The 21,075-nt window shown below is 49.1% G+C and overlaps 1 protein-coding gene across 2 annotated transcripts in view; it reads left to right on the top strand.

The window, feature by feature from the left end:
- The window catches only part of KCND3 (potassium voltage-gated channel subfamily D member 3), a 231,635-nt gene that overhangs the window by 195,165 nt on the left and 15,395 nt on the right, over positions 1 to 21,075 (top strand). For both annotated transcript variants that reach the window (XM_027536170.1, XM_027536171.1), the window contains exon 3: positions 17,696 to 17,858. In XM_027536170.1, the coding sequence (XP_027391971.1) occupies positions 17,696 to 17,858 (163 nt within the window). The remainder of the gene's footprint in view (positions 1 to 17,695; positions 17,859 to 21,075) is intronic.

Here is a 21,075-nt window from a genome sequence, read left to right on the forward strand (position 1 = left end):
GAATAACTCTCAGGACTTCCCTGGTGGTCCAGAGGTTAAGAATTTGCCTGTCAATGCAGGGGACACACGTGGTCAGGGAAGATCCACTTGCCTTGAAGCAATTAAGCCCATGCACCACAACTACTGAGTCTGCGCTCTAGAGTCCGCGCACTGCAATAAGCCACTGCAATGAGTATCCCCCACTCGCCACAACTAGAGAAAGCCTGTGCACAGCAACAAAGACCCAGCACAGCCAAAAAATACATAAATAAAAAAATGTTTTAAAGTCCTCAGATGGAAAGGGCAAGCCGGGCTGAGCAGGTGCCCTCTGCTGGAGCGGGAGTCCCTGTTGAGACAGATGTGCTCCCTTGAGTGGCCCTGCTCCAGGGGACACAGATGCTCCCCACTGGAGCTGGAATGTACCGAGAGCAGGTGAGTGTCCCAGCAGCTGGGAGCCCCCGTTGAAGCAGATGATCCCCGAGACTGCCGCTCGTGGAAGGACCTGGGAGCTAGGCCAGCCCAGGGCTCTCAGACTCCGCCTGACCTGACGGGACCTACACAGCACTTGCTAACTCCCATTCCTCTCTCTTCTTGTCCTGCCCTCCTTGTCCTCTTCCTGCCACCAGGAAGTCACTCAGCAGCCTCTCTAGAACACCTTGGTTCGGGATCTCTGAGTTTATGAAAACATAAACACATTCTGTAATTACGTTCCCTCCCCCACAAGCCAGTTGCTGCCTCTCTGCAGCACAAGGGAATTTTCTCCAGTCACTTTCCCCAAGCCAAGCCAACAGCAGGCTCGAGCCGTCCACCTCCCTGCCCTCCTAACTCTGACCTTGCTCTCAAGTCAAGTCTGCTTCTTCCCTAAAGTTTAGGGTCTCTGCCAAACGAGGCTGCAGGTGAGAGGGGAGAGATTTATGCCCCTCCAGGACTTTCTTTTTGCACTTGACAATATTTCTAAATTTGATTTTCATGCCATCCGCACAGGAGGCTCATGAACACACACAGGTGTGTGTCCTCTGGCTGTGCCGGGGCTCAGTGGGGTCCCACCAGCTGGAAGCCGGTGAGGGTGGGCTGGGAAGGGGTGGGGGGAACCGAGCCTGGTGCTGGGTGCGCACCCAGGTCATGGCCCTGGAAGACGTGCTCCTGCAGTCTCCCCAGGTGTCACCTCACCAGTGGACTGAGGCTGAAACGCAAGCCTTCTCTTCTTGCAGATTTTCTAACTGTTTTTCTCCCTGTTGGGGTTGATGTTTCACGAAGATTAATAGTCGATTGAGTCATTTTTAAAGGGACCCTTTGATGAAGAAACAGCACATCAATAAGCCCTGCCTGACAGCTTAGGCCACCCTCTCCTCATGCCACCGGTTCTGCTTTGTAGCCAAGAAGCCCTCTGCCCTCAGTTGGATATACCATCCTCTGCGGCAAGCTTACCCGCCAGCAGCTGTGCACAGGGCCCTGGAAGGACCAAGGCTGGGGAAGGAGCACAGGGAGGTAGCTGAGAAGCCTAGACACCTGGGCCTGAACTTCTGGGCCCAGCATTCCCCCCTCGCTGAGAGGTCGTGGTCAAGAGTACAGGCTCTGGAGGCGGACGGCCTGGGCTCAAACACTTGCTGTATTGATTATTACCTGTGTGATTTGGGGATTATTTCTCAACCTCTCTGAGCGGTTAGTTTCCTAATCTGCAAAATGGGGATAACCATAGACCCTGTCTCCTGGGGTTGTTGGGAGAATTAAATAGACGAAGATTTGAAAATTACTTGGACCAGTACCGGGCACACGCTAAGCGTCCACACATTAGAACAAGTTATATTACATCACCTTCCCTTGGAGCAGCCGTTGTGTCTCCCGAGGGGGCTGACAGCGTCGTGGAGGCCATGTGGAGCCGTGGGACTGACCTGACGTGTTCCCTTCCCAGCACGCTGCAGCAACGGGGAGCCCACAGCTCTGGAGGTTAATTGAAGGAGAAAGGGCAGAAATGTTATAAAGGAGGGTCCAGAGTACAGGGGCTCCATTATCGTGTAATGTGTGTGGTCATGTGGGAATTTGGGAGGAGCCTGGGAGGACGGGTCCTGCCAGCCCTGTAGCAACCCCAAGCCCACCTGCCTTCCTCCATTCAGATTTAACTGAATTAGATAATAACAAGAAGAGTGGGCTGCCAGTGCTGAAGGAAGGCTCTGATTAACTAGGAAACGGGGGCGCTCTTGACCAGAGCATCACCTATAACCTTGGCAAAAGCCAGAGAGTATCTGGGATGGGTGAGGTGGAGAAGGAGTGAAATGCCATGGACATGGGGATGGGAAAGAAGGTCTCAGTCCACAGTCAAGGACCAGGCAGCTCCCTCCAAAGAGTATTTATTTAATGCTTTCCCATATGTTCCAGCCCTTAAGCTCCATGGTGGTGGTGATTTAGTTGCTTAGTCGTGTCTGACTCTTTGCAACCCCATGGACTGTAGCTCACCAGCCTCCTCTGTCCACGGGATTCTCCAGGCAAGATTCCTGGAGTAGGTTGCCGTTTCCTTCTCCAGGGCATCTTCCCAACCTAGGGATCAAACCCTGGTATCCTGCATTGCATGCAGATTCTTTACCAACTGAGTCATCAAGGAAGCTCCGCAGGAGGATATAAAATAGCAAAATAGCCCTGCCCTCAAGGAACAAGAATCTGGTTGGCAGCAGGAGCCTCACACAAAAGAAACAAAATTAAATAAACAACAAGGGATTTTGCAGGACTGGTTGTCATAGGTGAAAAATGAGCAGTGGCTTCAGATAACTCTGAAAGTGAGGGGTTTGGAGTAGACGGTTCTTTTTAAATTATTTGTCTCCACCCCCACCCCCAGCTTTTTATTATGGATAATTTGAAGCATTTACACAAAGGAGAGCATGGTAAATGAAACTTCATGCCACTACCTACCTGGCTCTATCTTGCTTCTCCTCATTCGGTCTTTTTTCCTGGAGTATTTTAAAGCACTTTCCAGATATGTGTCATTTCACCCATAAATATTTCAGTATGCGTGAAACAGATGGTTTTTAAGGTTTCTTCCATCTCTGACCTGGTGTGAGTGTATGTGTGCTGGCGAATGTCAGAATGGTTCTCTGAAGGGGCGAGGGGAAATTGATATGTCTATTTGGGGTCTGGTTGTATGTGGGAAATGCTATTTTACACACACACCCCACCAGCTGCCCTGAGTACCACCTCTAATCATTTCAAAACTATCGTGACTGATGCTAGCAGATCTCAGCCCGGAAAAGGCTGGTTTGGAACGGCTTGGACATGAGGATCCAAAAGAGGCAGAGACTGAAAGAGAATCAGCTAAATGGCCATTTCTTCATAAAATGTGTCAGGAACCCTACGCCCTGGCAGCCACTGTGCTCACTCTCACTGAAGGAGCAGAGGCAACCCAGGCAGGTGAGGCCTCTGCTGTCACCAGCTTATATGGGGACATGGGGCTAGAAGCAGAGAGCAAACGGGCCAGGGTGTGCCGTGGGGATGCTGTTCAAGGGTGTCACATACCAGAAGCCTCTCATAGACATGAGGGTAAGACAGAGAGAGAGAGACAGAGTGAGGCAAAGGCCCAGAGACCAGAGATTGAGTCCAGAGGGCCCAGGCTCCCCGCCGGGCAGGTTTCACGGGCCACCTTGCTGAGGGCCTCCTCACTATTCCCTTCCCCAGTCAGGTTTCCAGGGTGGCAGGGGGCTGAGGGGGTGCCGTCAGATGAGGCAGAGTCCAGCCTGTGGCTCATTTCCACCTTCCAAAGCAAAACACATACTTCAAGGCGGGTGATCAAGGCTCAGTGAATGCACTGAACTGAACCAAACCCAGAAGCTCTGAGCCTGGAGCTGGCAGCATGTAAAATGTGGAAGAATGCTTCTGGGTTTTCTATAGCTCAGTGGAAATGTAAATTAGCCTCAAGCCATGGAGCAGGATTTCAAGCACCTCAGATGAGGTGTCTTGAGGACCCAAGAATTTAGTCCCGGTACAGGCTCGAGGGGAAAGTTGCCTTAGAAATGACTGAATTTGACTCAGATGGCAAAGAATCTGCCTGCAATGAAGGAGACCTGCGTTCGATCTCTGGTCAGGAAGATCCCCTGGAGGAGGAAATGGCTACCCACTCCAGTATTCTGGTCTGGAGAATCCCATGGTGGACAGGGGAGCCTGGAGGGCTACTGTCCATAGGGTTGCAAAAAGTCAGACATGACTGAGCGACTAACACACACAACACACACACACACACACACAGGTTCAAGGTGAAAGTTGCCCTAGAAATGATGACTGAATTTAGTCCACGACCCCCAAAAGTACCTTTGAACAGTCCACCATGTGTCCACCAGGCAGAAGTACTGTGCTAACACAGAAGGAAAACCCGATCTACGAGATGGTGATGTCAGGTTGGTGAGACACCAGCTGTGTGTGTCCAGATGCTGCCAGGCCTGCTCTCATGGAGTTTCCCATCTAACGAGCAGAAAGATGTGTGGTTCAGATGAGGCTTAATGGGAGACAATGTCTCCTGGTCTTCAGAGGGTGGGGATGGGTGAAAAGGTGAAGGGAGAACACCCAAGATGAAAGAAGGTGCTATTAGACAGTACAGGGTAGCGGGGAGGAGGGCCAGATAAGACTTGGGAAGGGCAGTTGAAATAGAATAGATTTACCCAATGGGTCACAGAGGGCAGAGTGCTATGATGAGTAGGGAAGCCTGGTGATGGTTATACAGGGGCAAATGGCTAAATCACTCAGCACCTCAATCTGACCTGGCCTGGGGCTTAAATTTCCCTCAGTCCTGCAGTCCCCAATCCTCCCCGGTCACTACCCCTGCCACCATGCCAGATGGAGCTATAGGGGAAAGAATCAGAGGTCTGCTGGCAGAGACGAGACTGGGCCTTCAGGGACTTCCCTAGTCCAGTGGTTAAGTCTGTGTTTCCACTGCAGGGGACGCAGGTTCCATCCCTGGTCAGGGAAGACAAGATCCCATATGCTGTCCTAAAAACAAACCAAAAACAACTGGACCTTCAGAGAAGTTCTGCACAACCGCAGATACTCTATGCTCGAGCGTTTGTCTGCTTTGGGACTTCCCCAGCGGTCTGGTGGTTAGGACTCCATGCTTCCACTGCAGGAGGCACAGGTTCAAACCCTGGTTGGGGAACTAAGATTCCCACCTACTGCCTGGTGCAGGCCCCCAAAAATAATTTGTCTGCTTCACCAAGTACCCACCACAGCTTCTTTATCCTGGCATGTCATCACCTCTGTGGACTTTGACCTGAGCGCTTACCCTCTTTAGGAGGGCCAGCTGGAGTCTGACTCAGCCACACCCCCACCTCTCCGGTGCTCTTTGTTACCCCGCTTTCTCCCAAGGTCAGCCCAACTTTCTGCCATACTAGCCCACCCCGGTGCCAACCAAAGGTTTATTGTGCTAGGGCTCCCCTTTGTGGGGGAGAACCACAGTCCAGGGTGGCAGAAGGCTGAGAAACTGCCCCAGGGAGAAAGGCTGTTGGATGGCCATGTGGAGAAAGAGAAGCAGATGGCATGAGCCTGCGGGACAGGGTCTCTGAGGGAGCACCGTGGTTTGACCAGATGCATGTGCTGCTCTTTCTTATCAACCTCTGCTCCCAAGGGTGCAGAGGGGGTAAATGGGGACGAGTCTCTGGGGTGCTGAGACCAGGGAGGATGGATGAGCAAGGCCTAATTTCCAGGAGAACATGCCTGTCAAGATTGGGACTGGAACTCTGGCCATGCCGACATGACTCCTGGCCCACAGGCACCCCGAGTCAGGGCATGGGCCCCCTCTAAGTCTGACAAGGCTCGTCCCAGGCCTGGGTTCAGTCAGGGTGGGGTGGGGCCTCAGCCCTCAGCTTCTTCCTTCCAAAGAGTAAATGCCCTTGCAGCACATACTCAGAGAAAGCCCACTCCCAGTTCAGGGAACCACTGACTGGGGATTTAGGAAATGCCACAAGAAATAACCAAATTCCAATTTTCATTTGAATATTTTCCCATTGACAGGAGACCTATAGTGAATGTGATTATATCTCCTTCCCTGGTTTTTATACAAAGGTGGCTGGCACCATTCCCATCTGGTGATAACACCGGTTTGCTGTCTGCTTATCCTGTGTATTCTCATCTGAGTTAGTGTGTCTTTCCTGGGAGCTGTGTGAGCAAAATGGATTGTGTCTGTACAGGAACCAAGCCTCACTCAGCACCATGATAGACCACAGCGATCGCCTCTTTTGGTGACGAGGCTGCTGCCAGCCTCTCCTTGGTCTTTACTGTCCAGGAATAGACCGGGGTACAAGGGCCTTTTGACCAAGTGACAGCATGAAGGTCTTCGAGGATAAGCTTGAGGAGAGGAGGTCTACTCCAGAAGCTGAGCCCATCAGGGACAACCAGTTGGATTAAGGCACTGTGTTCAGACATAGTTAATTTTAGCATTTCGCTTTTTCACTTCTCGAAGCTCCATTTGGTTCTTTCTCATATCTGTCATTTCTGATAGTGTTCTATTGTAGTTCATCTTTGTGATTCCATCCTTTATTTTGAAAAAAAGTCATTTCCATGTGTAACGCTTCTGCATTTATCAATTCCAGTATCTGAAGTTTTTGGGGTGGGAGGGAGGGGGCTAAATCTATGGGGTTTTTCTCCTCCTTTGACTCTCACTCATGGTTGTTTGCTTCCTTATGATTTTTTTTTTAACACAAACTCATATTTACGTGATCTTAATCTGTAGGAATCCTAAAGGCCTGGATTAAAGAAGCTTTTCTCAGGACAGGATTTAAATTTGGTTTGCCCGTAAGCCAGCTAGTTCTACCATTTGGGGAGCACTTCAGCCCACGTGCAGGGCTGGGTTCACTTGAACACTCTGAGTTCCCTCTGTCACTGGCCCAAGGCTCGGTTTCCCGGTGGCGGGTCGCTGATCGCCAGGTCTTATTGGCACACGTCCTCAGAGCATCAGTGCTCCTCCCTCTGCCACTGCACCCTCCTCCCAGCTGTGATTTTCCCTTTTGTTTTGATCCTTTCTACTGGGGGTAAAATACATTTCCCCGGCTTCAAGTGAACTCAGCAATGCATCAAAAGTGTATTTTATCCAGGATTTAGAGATTTTGCAGCCAAAGGGCTCCCTGAGGTCAGCGGTTCTATTACTAATCTCTTCATAGCCCATCCACCCATTCAATAGATATGTGAGTGCTCACCATGTGCTGGGCATGTTTACAGGTACTGAGGGAGCAGCCGCCACCCTCCTGGAGCTTGCAATCTGATTCCAGAAGGATCAAGTCCGGGAGTCCCCGACAGTCCATGGAATACACACCAGAGGGGTTGTTTTACCTCTTATTCACTCTTATGTGTTGAGTCCCTACTGTGCATCACACAACATGCCAGGCACCAGGGATGCAGAGAGAGATGTGCTCAGAGGACACTTATGCCAATGGCAAAAGCAGCCATCTTGAGAGGTTTATTAAGGAAGGCGTAAAGGTGCAGTGACTGGTCTGAGTCTGGTTCTGCCACCACTTTCTAGTTCTGACAGGTCTGTGATCCCCGGAGAGACGATGGTTTAGAGCAGCGGTTCTCTAAACTTGGTTCTGGATCACCAGCATGAGTGTCACTTAGGAGCTTGCTTAGAATATAGATTCTCAGGTCATATTCTACACCTACAGAGTCAGAAGTGTGAGGCTGGGACCCAGCGGTCTATGTTTTAACGAGCCTTGTAGGCAATTCCAATGCACACTGAAGTTTGAGAAGGCTGACTTAGAAGAACAACTTTGTCACCCCAGCGCAATTGCTGTTGAGGTGGTAAGACAAGGAGGTTATCACCACAGCCTCCGCAGTGGTCAGGAGCCTGCAGCCGTGACTGGCCATGACCCTGCAGGGCAGACCCATCACAGCAAGGCCTGGAGAGGTCACACACACCCCTTTCCTGGGATTCTTTGCTGGCAGAACCCAGAAATACCTCCCTCGGCACCCGAGAGTGTCCCAGCAGGGTTCTGGGCTCACACCACCTTGAAAGTGTCTCCATTTTCTTGAAGTTATTTTTTCATGTGAACTAGCCAAGTCCTTTGACTTACCTCTCTTCTCCTGCAATAGGCATAGTAAGGAAGAGGGTGGTCTGCAGTCAGACCAGCCCGATTTGGAATACTGGCTTGGATTGGCTGATGATCCTTTCAGCATGTTAACTTAATCTCTCTGAGCTCCAGTTTCCTCATCTCAAAAAGGAGTCTAATTATACTTTATAAGGTTGTTATGAAGATTGAATGGCACATATTGATGCTAAGTAAAACTAAACTGTTACTGAAGCCCGCTGCTCCAAGCCTCAGCCCTCCTCTCTGCATCCACACCCCCACCCCACTTCCCCGAGGTCTTCAGAGGAACCTCAAGGTTCCAAAATGCCAGCCCATCCTTTTGGCTCTGGGCTTGCCGCTGGGGCTCACTTGGCAGGTGAGCCCAGGAGAGTGCTGAGCCGTAGGGTCATAATCAGAGAGGTGGTGGTTTTATTCTGGGGGAGGAGGGACACGCGGTTGGAAGGAGGAGTAAAATGGGGCTTTCATGTCATTTCCCAAGTCCCCCTCCTCAAGAATCGGTGGCACAGGGCATGGTATGGTTAGGCCCATGCCCTGGATCTGGTCACCTCTAAAGTCCCACCCTTACTCTCCAACTGGACCGCTGCCTGCCGTGTTGACTCCTCAAGGACTGCGACTTTGGGCTGTAGTAACTTGTAGTGGTGGGGGGTGGGGGGGATAGTGGGAGGGGGAGAGGCTTGATCCATGTCCCGGTTCTGCAACCGGCTAGCTAAATGCGTACGTGCGTGCTAAGTTGCTTCAGTCATGTCCGACTCTTCGACCCCATGGACTGTAGCCCACCAGGCTCCTCAGTCCATGGGACTCTCCAGGCAAGAATACTGGAGTGGGGTTTCCATGCCCTCTTCCAGGGGATCTTCCCAACGCAGGGATGGCACCCAGGCCTCTTAAGTCTCTTGCATTGGCAGGCGGGTTCTTTACCACTGTGTGTTTTCTGTTGCTTCAGTCATGTCCGACTCTTTGCAACCCTATGGACTAGCCCACCGGCTCCTCTGTCCATGGGATTCTCTAGGCAAGAATACTGGAGTGGGTTGCCGTGCCTTCCTCCAGAGGATCTTCCCAACTGAGGGGTCGAACCCGCACCTCTTAGATCTTCTGCATTGGCAGGCAGATTCTTTATCACTAGCACCACCTGGGAAGCCCCTGGCTAAATGACTACCAGCATATTACTTCATCACTCTGTGCCTCAGTTTCCTCATCTATAAAATGAGAGTGATCGTTGCATCTATTGCTTAGGGCTGCTGGGAGGAACAAATGAGATCATAGATTTGCAGGACCTGACATGATTTAAGAGCCAAATAAAAAAATTACAGCTGTGCTGCTCCACAGGCAGGGATTTGGACTTGAAAAGAGGCTGACCAGATGTTTGTCAAGGGGAGAGCTTATCAGCCAGGCTGTGTCATTAGTGTCTTCCAGGGTTGCCTGCCAGTGTCCTTCACCTCCGGACAGGGAGGCAGCCCCAGGGGTATAAGTGCCTGGAACTCACACTGGAGCCCACCCTGCTCTATCCCCTGTTCTCAGCCTGACTCCAGCCCCCAGGACAGCTTTCATCCCCCATCTGCACCCAGCACAGGTGAACAGAGGCAGAAGCCAAGTTCAGGGTCATCCTGGTGGAGAAGGTAGGTGTAGCAGTGGGTGTTACTGTGAGGTGGAGACTTCCTCCGGCAGAAACTCATCAAGGATGTGCCTCCTCAACTGAGCTCCCCGCGGCCGGGATGGGCAGTGGCCTGGCCTCCAGGAAAGAACAGACTCCCCACAAGATGGGCAGCCTTGCCCCTACCTGAGAGGAAGGCAGAATCAGACAGGGGAGCTTGGCTTGCACTTATCTCTCGGCTCCTGGAGGAGGAAATGAAGGCAGCAATTAATTGTACAAGGCGGGTGGTTTGCGCAGCTTAAGTTCAGATAAAAAGTTTAATTATCCCTAAGCCCTAATACAAATTAATTAGCCTTCCATATTAGGAGGGTAAGCTTCCCTGCTCTTGCCACAGCCCAGACATCACTGTGGATTACCGAGGATGTACTGGGGGGGAAGCAGCAAGCCCAGAGCCCCACCAGGTCAGTGGCAGACCGCTGGCTCCACCTTGGCCCCAGCTGAAGGCTGTGTGAGGGTCCTAAGTCTGGGGTGAGCACCACAGCTCCCCCTGTATCTGATGTGTCCCCTCCAGGAGAAGCTTTTCTTGTCCCTTTTTTTTCTCCACCCTCAGAGCCAGGGTGGGGGGTGGAGGAGGGGAGTCCTTATTTGCCTGAAAGACAGAAAGAAAATAAGGCTATGGCTTAGAAAAATTTTTTCTAGGCCACGACATTTTCTGTTTTTTTCTTTCTTCACCCTTTCCTTCCTCGAAATTCCACAGAGAAAATAGGCCATCACGGCCATAAGGACTTAGAGAATCACTATCAGCTCCAGCACCTCAGTGTTCCTGCCCAGGGGGCCCCAGGAGGGTCTGCAGGCGGGACAAAGGCCACTGCCCATCAGGATCATTACAGTCCTAATAGCTGTTACATAATGAGTGTTTACTATGTAACAGGAATTTCATCTTTGCAACCATATTACAAGGAATGTTTTCTTCATTAACTCACACATTCGATCAACATTTATTGAAGTGATTTGAGCAAGGGAATGACACACTTAGATGTGCATTTTAAGACTATAGTTCTTTGTGAATTAAAGGAGAACAAAGCTTAAGTGAGGTGTCTGATTAAGGGGCTTTCACAGAAGTTCAGTCTAGAAACCACAGTGGCCTGGACCCAGGGTTTATTTAATAAATGTTTATAAAGTTCTTAATATGTGCCAGAATCGAGCCTTTTACAAATGGTAACTCATCTAATCCCTCACAACAGCCCTGTGAAGTAGGTACTATTATATTATCAGTCCCAGGAAACAAGATAAAGTAATTTGCACAAAATTCACCCAGCTCACAAGTGGTAGAACCAGGACTTGCCCCAGATAGGCTGCTGCTCAGAGTCTACACTTTTAACCACCATGCGATGCCGCTACCTCTGAGGGAGCAGAGATGGCTGAGAAGCGGGTAGGCTCCAGCTGACTCTTCAGAGCTTCTCCCGCCACCACCCCCTCCCCCTCAACAGCCTCATCCGCTCCCCTGGAGAAGCAGGATCTGACGGACAGAGCAGGACAATGTATACAGACCAGCCTGGGTTTTAACCCAGGCAGTCTTGCCTCTGACTACCTGAACACCTTGAACAGTTCACTGTCCTCTCATCTCTAAGGAGGGTTAACCTTACTTGGTGGGGCTTTCGTGTGATCCAGTGATGCCAAAGTTCCTAATATATGCCCCAGAACACTGTTCCCTCTCATCTTTCCATTCTCCATCCCTACTTCTTGAAGCCAAACGATCCCATTTCTTTGATTGTTTCCCCTATGAATTCCAGAAAATTTATCATCTCTCCCTCTCCTTTCTGGACATGACCCAGTTAATCAATGCCCTATAGAATATGTACTGCCCAGAACTCCACACAGCAGCCGAGAAGCAGTCTGCACCAAGGAGCAGAAACCGAGCACCCACTCCTTTTTTGTGGTCAATGCATTCCCTTCAGTCCAGCTCAAGGCAGCATTGGGTCTTTAGCCTCTGTGTTTATACTGGTGGCTGTGTTAAAGTCAATTCCCTCAGTGATTTTTAACTTGGATGGCTTTTAAGCTGCTCTCTCTCATCAGCTATACAAGTCATTGATTATTTGAACCAAAATGCTGGTGTTGTCATTTATCTTTGTTGAAATTAATCTGGATGATTTCACCCATGATTACAATCTGCTAAAAATCCTTTTGACTCCTAAAGACCTCAATTCATAGTAGTGCTGTCATTTAGAAATTCGAATAGCTTGATTAAAAATAATCAATCCTGGTAGCTCAGCTGGTAAAGAATCCACCTGCAAAGCAGGAGACCCTTGTTCAATTCCTGGGTCAGGAAGATTCGCTGGAGAAGAGATCAGCTACCCACTCCAGTGTTCTTGGGCTTCCCTAGTGGCTCAGCTGGTAAAGAATCCTCCTGCAATACAGGAGACCTGGGTTCGATCACTGAGTTGGGAAGATCCCCTGGAGAAGGGACCGGCTTACCCACTCCAGTTTTCTGGCCTGGAGAATCCCATGGACTGAATCCATGGGGTCACAAAGAGTCGAACACGACTGGGTGACTTTTCACTTTCACTTTCATAGCCACATCATCACCAGCATCATCATCATTGTCATTGTCTCAGGATCCAAATGGAAGAAGGTTAAACAAAAGCAATAATTTGCTGGTGTGCAGAGTCAAAAGAAGGCTTGCACAACTTAACTACAGGAAAGGCAAAAGTAAAGCTGATCCTCTCCAAGAATTAGAACAGGAACTCAGACCTCCACCAGATTTCCCTTTTCATCTCTCATCCCTTTCAACTGTCAGCCTGCTTCATTTCTAACTACAATCTGGCTTTTCCCCATGGCAGAAAGCATATATATATACACACCGCATACACACAGAAAGCAGCCAATAACTCCAGAGCTTTTTAAGTTGAGTTTCAACTTCTTTGAAAGAGATTGATCTAGTCTCAAGGGTAAAAATCCAGGGGAGGGAAAAAGTTGACCAACACCATCAGCCAACAGTATAAATGCCAATCAAACTCACAGTGAGAGACTAAAACGAGGGTTACCATGTGATCCTGCAATTTCACTCCTGGGCATATATCTGGAGAAAACGCTAATTCAAAAAGATGCACACACTCCAGTGTCCATAGCAGAACTATTCACAATAGCCAAGGCATGGAAGCAACCTAAGTGTCCATTGATAGATGAATGGGTAAAGAAGATGTGGTGTGTGTATATATATATAATGAAATATATATATATTCAGCCATAAAAATGAATGAAATAATGTCACTGGCAGCAACACAGATGGACCTAGAGATCAACATAGTAAGTGAAGTAAGTCAAACAGAGAAAGACAAATATCATGTAATACCACTTATATGTGGAATCTAAAAAATGATACAAAAGAATTTATTAATAAAACAGAAATAGACTCCCAGACATGGAAAGCAAACTTATGGTTAATAGAGAAGATAGTGGAGGGTGAAGAGGAAAAGACAAATTAGGAGTTTGGGATTAACATATACATACTACTATGCATAAAAGAGATTAAAAAAACAAGGACCTACTGCATAATACAGAGAACTACATTCAATATCTTGTAATATCCTATAAGAGAAAAGAATCTGAAAAGAAATATGTATGTTTTATACACACACACACACACACACACACATATAATTGAATCACTTTGTTATACATCTGAAACTAATACAACATTGTAAATTAACTATACTTGAACTATGTGAGTGAAGTGAAGTCGCTTAGTCGTGTCTGACTCTTCATGACCCCATGGACAGTAGCCTACCAGGCTCCACGGTCCATGGGATTTTCCAGGCAAGAATACTGGAGTGGGCTGCCATTTCCTTCTCCAGGGGATCTTCCCAACCCAGGGATTGAACCTGGGTCTCCTGCATTGCAGACAAGACGCTTTACTGTCTGAGCCACTAGGGAAGCCCAACCTTAACTATACCTCATTGTAAATTAACTTTACCATTTTAAAAAATGGGTAAAAAAGGAAAAAACCATGAGATACCACATCACACCCACTAGGGCAGCTAGAATCAAAAGACAAAGGGTAACAAGTATTGGTGAAGATATGGAGAAATTGGAACACTGATTTATTGGTAGTGGGGATGTAAAATGGTACAATTCCTCCAACTGCTAAACATAGTAACCACATGTCCAAAATAAGGAAATCCATGGAGGCAAAAAGTAGATTAGTGGTTGCCTAGGGCTGAAGGGCAATGGCACCCAACTCCAGTACTCTTGCCTGGAAAATCCCATGGACGGAGGAGCCTGCTAGGCTGCAGTCCATGGGATCGCTAAGAGTCGGACATGACAGTGACTTCACTTTCACTTTTCACTTTCATGCATTGGAGAAGGAAATGGCAACCCACTCCAGTGTTCCTGCCTGGAGTATCCCAGGGACGGTGGAGCCCGATGGGCTGCCGTCTATGGGGTCACACAGAGTTGGACACGACTGAAGTGACTTAGCAGCAGCAGCAGCAGGGCTAAAGGGTGGAGTGTGGAATGATTACTGCAAGATGAGTACTAAGTTTCTATTAGAGGTGTTGAAAATGCTCTAAAAAGCTTCCCAGTGGAAGCAGGGATATTGGGGAAGGCTTGTAATAATATAGCAGCTCCTCTGAGACCCTGTTCTTCTGAACAGAGTTTATGTCATAATGGGGAGGGGAAGGGTTCAGTTCCTAGGAGTGAGTAAGATATTAGCAGATGAAATATTGGATGCCCTCCGCACTGGCTATTCATAGAGAATTTACATTTACCCAGGTAAAGCATCGAGGGCTTCTTCTGAATTATCTCATTAATTTTCACAACAACCTTGTAAGTTAGGTTTATAAAACCCATTTATATTGGTAGAGGCTCAGGTTACGTAACTTCCCCAAGGACATTTAACTATTTAGTAAGTAACATTTGGCTCTAGTTCAACCCCAGATCTGAAGCTAGTTTCCTCTCTCAATCATTAGGCCACACTGCCTCCTTCTGGCCTGAAATGAGTTGGTAAAAAATTCTGGAATGCACCAAAGGAGACCTGAATTTAGATCCCATCTTCATTTCATTTGCTTATTACTCTCTCACTGAAGGACACCCTTCTAACATGAAAATCAGGAACTTCCTTTGTTGTCCTGGGACCGTTGTTGGTCATCTTTGAGAAGGGCCGGAAGACTCAAGATGGTTGCTTAGTGCCTGCTAGCCACGCTGCTGTCCCCTCCCCATGCCTCCAGCTCGCCCAGTGTGTAGAGAACTGGGCAGGAACGCACCTTGCTGCAATCACGATGCAGTACGTCTGTAGCCGGTTAACCCTCTCCAAACAGGAGATAAGGGTCATCTGGCAAGATATGTGCTTAGTGAACCAATGCAGCTTATTTTCCAAGTGCTCGAAAGCTGTCTGCTTAATAATCCACTCTCAAATTCTGCCAGCAATTGGTTGACAGAATCCATGGATGCCAAGCCTGCTGGTCTGTGGTTCCTTAGACCTCCTTTCCCCTTCTTTAAAGATACTGATACTTTAGCCTCCTGGTATTTCTCTGCAACATCATGATTTCTCAGCCACCATGAGCAGTGGTTCTATAACACCATCTGCACATTCCTCCTGTCTCCTGAGTTAGGATCCAGGTGGGCCTGTGATGGGAATCCACTGAAGACAGCTGGCCACTTGCCTGCTCTCCTCTCCCCTGCTTCAAGCTCTGGATACTTTTTTTCCACATTTGTCCCTGCCTTCCCAAGATAAAGCAGGTTCTTCTTCATGGAGAAGGCAGAAAGTGCATGGGAGTTGCATTGGTCAGCTTTCTCTCTATCGTCTGTTTCCAGCAGACCATCTGCCCAGCAGATGAGTAACTTTCCTTCCAGTGGCGAAAACAACCTCCCTGTTGTTCTTAGCACTTTTCACAACCTCAATCACTGAAATGTAGCCTTCCTGACACTGTTCTTACAAACTCCTACCATGCCTCATTTTCACCCATGGTCACGTACCCAATGTCCACCTTTCAATCATGTTATCTAAGAATTTCTTCATCACTTGAATGGTTAGAACTTGGAACAATCAGCTCATCAGCAACAGAGACCATGGTTTTTAGAATGCCTAAGTAAAAGTAAAAGTACTTACTGTTTGTAGAGCTGTACACGTCACAGTGGGGCTTCCCAGGTGGCCCAGTGGTTAGGAATCTGCCTACCATGCAGGAGACGTGTGTTCAATCTCTGAGTCAGGAAGATCCCCTGGAGAAGGAACTGGCAACCTACTCCGATATTCTTGCCTGGGAAATGCTATGGACAGAGGAGCCTGCCAGGCTACAGTCTATGGGGTCACAAAAGAGTCAGACATGACTCACCAACTAAACAACAACAAAAAATACAATAGAATTATGTCACAATAGAATTATGACCTAGGTTAGTTATTATCTTCATTTTTGAGACAAGGAAACTGAGGCCCATAGTCACATTCCCCCAAGGTCACCCTGTGATTTCAGGTGGAGCTAGGGGAGTCTTATCAGAGCCAGGATCTGGACCGCTTCACTGGAAGCCACTCCTGAGCATCTTGGCAGAGAAGGCAAACCTAGCATCAGTGCTTCCAAAGGAGCTCTCAGTGGTGTGACTGAGACAGCTTGAGCCGGAACAAAGGGCCTCGACACTGAAGAAGAAGGAAGAAGGGTGTTGAGAAGCTTAAATGTGGTCATTCATCCAAGTATGTGTCAACCATGGCACACCTTTGACCAAGCCCTTAGGGTTAGGGGTGAGAACTTCACAGTTCTGCAATGGCTCCCCCATTGCCTTTCTGGACCCCAGGACACCTGGGTCCTTCAGGACAAGTGACTTGGAGCCTCACAATTTCAGTAGCAACAATTCCAGGTCACCCTAAGGCTGTTTCTGCTTCGGACACCCAGAGGGCACAGAGGTGGGGAGAGGTTGTGGTTCTGGCTTTGGCCAAAGGAGTTGTCACAGTTCTTTACTTAACGTGGCCTTTAAATGATCTCAATAAAGAAGAGGCTAAACACTTAACTGCAGCTGAGCATATCTTATTGATTGGAGGAGAAGGCTCTGGCCTGTTTGCCTGGGGCTGAGCAGGAGCCAGGCCAAGCCGGTCCCAGGGGGTGGCTGCCAAGGTGTGAAGTACTTAGGAGAGTTTCTCTGAGCTCTGAGAGGGGCTGGCACTGTCCCAAAGTGGCTTCACAGTTTAAGGGGCTGAGTTTTGGAACTCATAGACCCCTTTAAGACAGTGGGATGAGGTGAAAAGAGGAGAAAGCAGGAGGTGTGGGTTTTGTTCCCAGCTGTACCCAAACATGAGCAATCCACTTCATGCCTCTGAGCCTCGATTCCTGCATCTGCCCAGTGATGATCGGGGTTCCAAGTTCACAGGGTTCGTGGAGCTTCTGTGAGTCAAATGTATAAATGTGCTTTGTAAATTATAAGTTTTCACATAAATAGAAGGTGGTTTACTCTTTGTTATTTTTATTACCATAAGAGAAATCGTGTTGTTCTGCTTGAAGCTTGTCCATGGCTCCTCTTTGCACTTGGGATGGACCCCGCATGGTCGGCCCTGCCTGGCCCCCACCTGCTGCCTCAGTCTCCTTTTGTAGAACTCCCCACCTGCCCTGTGTGCCGGTCCTGATGGCCCTTTCACTGTTTCTAGGACAGGGCAAGCCCCTTCCTGCCTCAGGGCCTCCGTCCAGTCTGTTCCCTCTGCCTGGTACGCTCTGCCCCAAGTGTGTGGCACGACTGGATTCTTTACCTTCAGGTCTTAGCTTAAATGTTACCTCCTCAGGGAGGCCTTTCTGACCACTCTCCCTCAACCCTGAACTGCACTATCTCTATTCTCTCCCTGGAAAGAGCCAGAAGTTACAATATTTTTATATATTCACTTAAGTGTTATGGTCTTCCCCTGGAAGGAGGCTGGCTCTGTGAACATACGGACCTTGTCTGTTTTGTTCACTCGCAGAGGGTATCATAGTACCTGACACATAGCAGGCACCTAAAGAACTGTCCGATGAATGAATGAATAAATGGGTGAATGATTAGCAGGGGAGCCTGATGTTTCCCAAATGGCCCCTCCTCCTTACACCTGCTTGTCTTCGTCTTGCAGATATGGAGACATGGTGCCCAAGACGATTGCAGGAAAGATCTTCGGTTCCATCTGCTCGCTGAGCGGTGTCCTCGTCATTGCCCTGCCGGTCCCTGTGATCGTTTCCAACTTCAGCCGGATTTACCACCAGAATCAGAGAGCAGATAAACGCAGGGCACAGAAGGTAAGCCTCAGACCTGGCAGGGGGTAGGCCACACCGAGAGGGTGCCCTTGGCCTTGTGTCTCTGTCACACTGAGCTCCTGGGAGAATCCCTGTACAGATGGCCTCTGGCTTTGGAAGGTAAGCAACCCTAGGTGCCTTCCCACCTACCAGTGTCCTGCACGCCAACCACGGTCAGCTGCGCAAGGCCGCAAACTCTCAATTACCCACAAGCCAATGTTCTCCTTGTGAATATTCTGTGCAGTTTCCTTGGGCCCTGTCCACCCCTCCTAGACCACAGCTACTAACACTGGGCAGTGCCTGGGCTCCTCCCTTCCACAGCCAAGAGCTTGCTGGGGAGCATGATCGCTTTTCAGTACCCTGTAATAGCCTATACCAAACAGAGTGACAAAAATAAATTTGCTAAAAAGAAAAATGAATACTCTGAAAGGAGAACATTCTGAGGCCATTGAGTTCAGGGACAAATTGCACAGCGGGCTTTAGTCACCTCAGGGTATTGTAGGATAGGGCATAGAACTGCCCTTGACAGTCGGGAGACTAAGCATGGGTCCTGGAAAGGTTTCCAGCGATGTCCAGTGAGCACGCCTTAGGGAGGCCGGGCAGGGCGAACAGGATGAGGAAAAATGCCTGAAGGTTTTGGTGCCCAGAGAGAAGCCTCCTTTCCTGACGGGCCTCCACCTCACCCTCTGAGCCAGTTCACCTGCGTTTTTGGCTGGTGAAGGTTCTTGGACCCAGGGAGCAGTTTTTCCTTTCTCTTCTGATCTAGGCTGAAATACTCCCCCTTCAGCAGCATCTCAACCTCCAGGAGGGTACTGTCAAAGCCTTTCTGGATACAGTGGAACAGGAGGACCTGAAAGAGTCGCTTAGGGAGGTCTGAAACATTATGTCCTTATTGTATTCTTTCTTCATTCATTCATTCCACACATGTTTACTGAGCACCTACTATGTGCCAGGCCCCATGCTGTGCAGCTGGGTTACTTCCTCACCATGTGAGCCTCTCTCCTGGCCTTGCTTTTGCAGAGATAACTCCCCAGTGGCAGAGCATCCTTGACATATCAGAGGGATCCAGAATTTCAGAACACGTCTGTGTATGCTGACTGAAACGAAGTCTCAAAGTTCATGAAAGTTAGCTCTGAAATGTATAATGATTTGCATGCAAAAATACTTAATGGGGGTTTCCCTGGTGTCTCACTGGTCAAGAATCTACATGTAATGCAGGAGACCCACGTTTGACCTCTGGGTTGGGAAGATCCACTGGAGAAGGAGATGACAATCCAGGCAACCCACTCCAGTATTCTTGCCTGGGAAAATCCCATGGACAAAGGGGTCTGGCAGGCTATAGTCTATGAGATAGCAAGAGTTAGACACAACTTAGCGACTAAACCACCACCATACTTAATAATATATATCACATAGTTATGTAATAAATCCAGTTTGTCCCCACTTCCAACATCTCCCCTTTTGTGTGCCCCGGTGGTCATCTCCTTGCCCTACTGTCTCCCTCTGCCTGTGGAGTGACATACTTTGACTTATCCTGACTGGGGTCTGTGATGTTGTCAGCCTGCCTTGGGTTGATCTGCAGTCCTCTCCATCCCTTCCAGCACCAGTTTCTACCTCTTTACTCAAGGTCAGGGCTTCCCCACCCCCATCCCCTGCGAGCCAGCCCCAAAATAGAAGTCTTATCTCTTTCCCCATTCAAGTCACCTGGCAAGTGTGAAACAATATCTACATTCATTATGCTGTCCTTAAAAAGGGGCAGGAATAAACTGGGATCTCCTTTCCAAATCAAAGAGCCTAAAGCCCTGAAGCGGAGAAGGCAATGGCAATCCACTCCTGTACTCTTGCCTGGAAAATCCCACGGACAGAGGAGCCTGGTAGGCTGCAGTCCATAGGATTGCTAAGAGTCAGACACGACTGAGCAACTTCACTTTCACTTTTCACTTCCATGCATTGGAGAAGGAAATGGCAACCCACTCCAGTGTTCTTGCCTGGAGAATCCCAGGGACAGGGGAGCCTTGTGGGTTGCCGTCTAAGGGGTCGCACAGAGTCGGACACAACTGAAGCGACTTAGCAGCAGCAGCAGCAAAGCCCTGAAGGGCCAGGGGTCCTATAGCAATGGCAACCCCATCCCCCACTGCCTACCATACCCTCCAGGGCTGACACAGGGTTTTTGAAGAGCAGTAAAGGTTCCTGGAATCCTCAGCTCTCACATCAGCCCACAGCAGCCCTACTCCAGCAGGGCTTCACCCACCCCTGCGCTCCCTTCCCTTCTGTGCTCATGCCCTTACCTGCTTCTTAGAGCATCACGTCCGCTGTCATTTTGCCCTCTGCAAAGAATGCTGTGGGAGCCATTTCTCCACACAACTTCACAGAGTTCATCCCATGTGATTAAGATACACGAGGAATCAGCTTGGGCGTCTTCCTCCTTCTAGCCCCCCAGGACAAGAGTTCCTCCCTCTGCTTCCCTCCTCCCACTCCCTCTTTGCTCTCCCTCAAAGAGGGAGTGAATCAAAGTAAATATTCATAGTGTTTTCATGTTGCCTGGATACTGTCCCTCCTCATGGTCCACTCAGCTCTGTCTTTTTCACCTTGGGCTTCTTGTGAGAAGGGAAAAAAGACAACACAAGCATACTGCTTGCTTCCAGCCCCAGGTCTACCACAGTAGTGAGGTAAGGCAGGCAGGTCAGAGGACAGTGGGGAGTGGAGAGATGGGCCAGGAAGGAGGTCAGGGGAGCTGATGAGACCACATACTCAGGAGTCATGAGGGTAAGCACTAGCCCATGTGCCTCGGGTGGAAAGGAAAGGACCAAAAACTTGTCATCCTTTCCCATTATGACTGATTTGCTTGGGATTAGGGCCTCCTTTGTAGCTCAGTTGGTAAAGAATCTGCCTGCAGTGCAGGAGACCCGGGTTCAATCCCTGGGTTGGGAAGATCTCCTGGAGAAGGAAATGGCAACCCACTCCAGTATCCTTGGCCTGGAAAATCTCATGGACAGCGGAGCCTGGTGGGCTGCAGCTCATGGGGTCGCAAAGAGTCGGGCATGACTGAGTGACTATCACTTACTTATTTACTTACTTATTGCTGAAATGATTCCATGACTCTTTGCTGCAGAGACTGGCTCCTCTAAGCCAGGTGAGCTGGAGATCGAGTAAGGAGGCAGTGGGCAGAGAGAGGGGGACATCTGAGTGGGGATTTTCATTGAAATAATTATAGGTACAC

This window comes from Bos indicus x Bos taurus, chromosome 3 (genome assembly GCF_003369695.1).
Source record: "Bos indicus x Bos taurus breed Angus x Brahman F1 hybrid chromosome 3, Bos_hybrid_MaternalHap_v2.0, whole genome shotgun sequence".
NCBI lineage: Eukaryota > Metazoa > Chordata > Mammalia > Artiodactyla > Bovidae > Bos > Bos indicus x Bos taurus.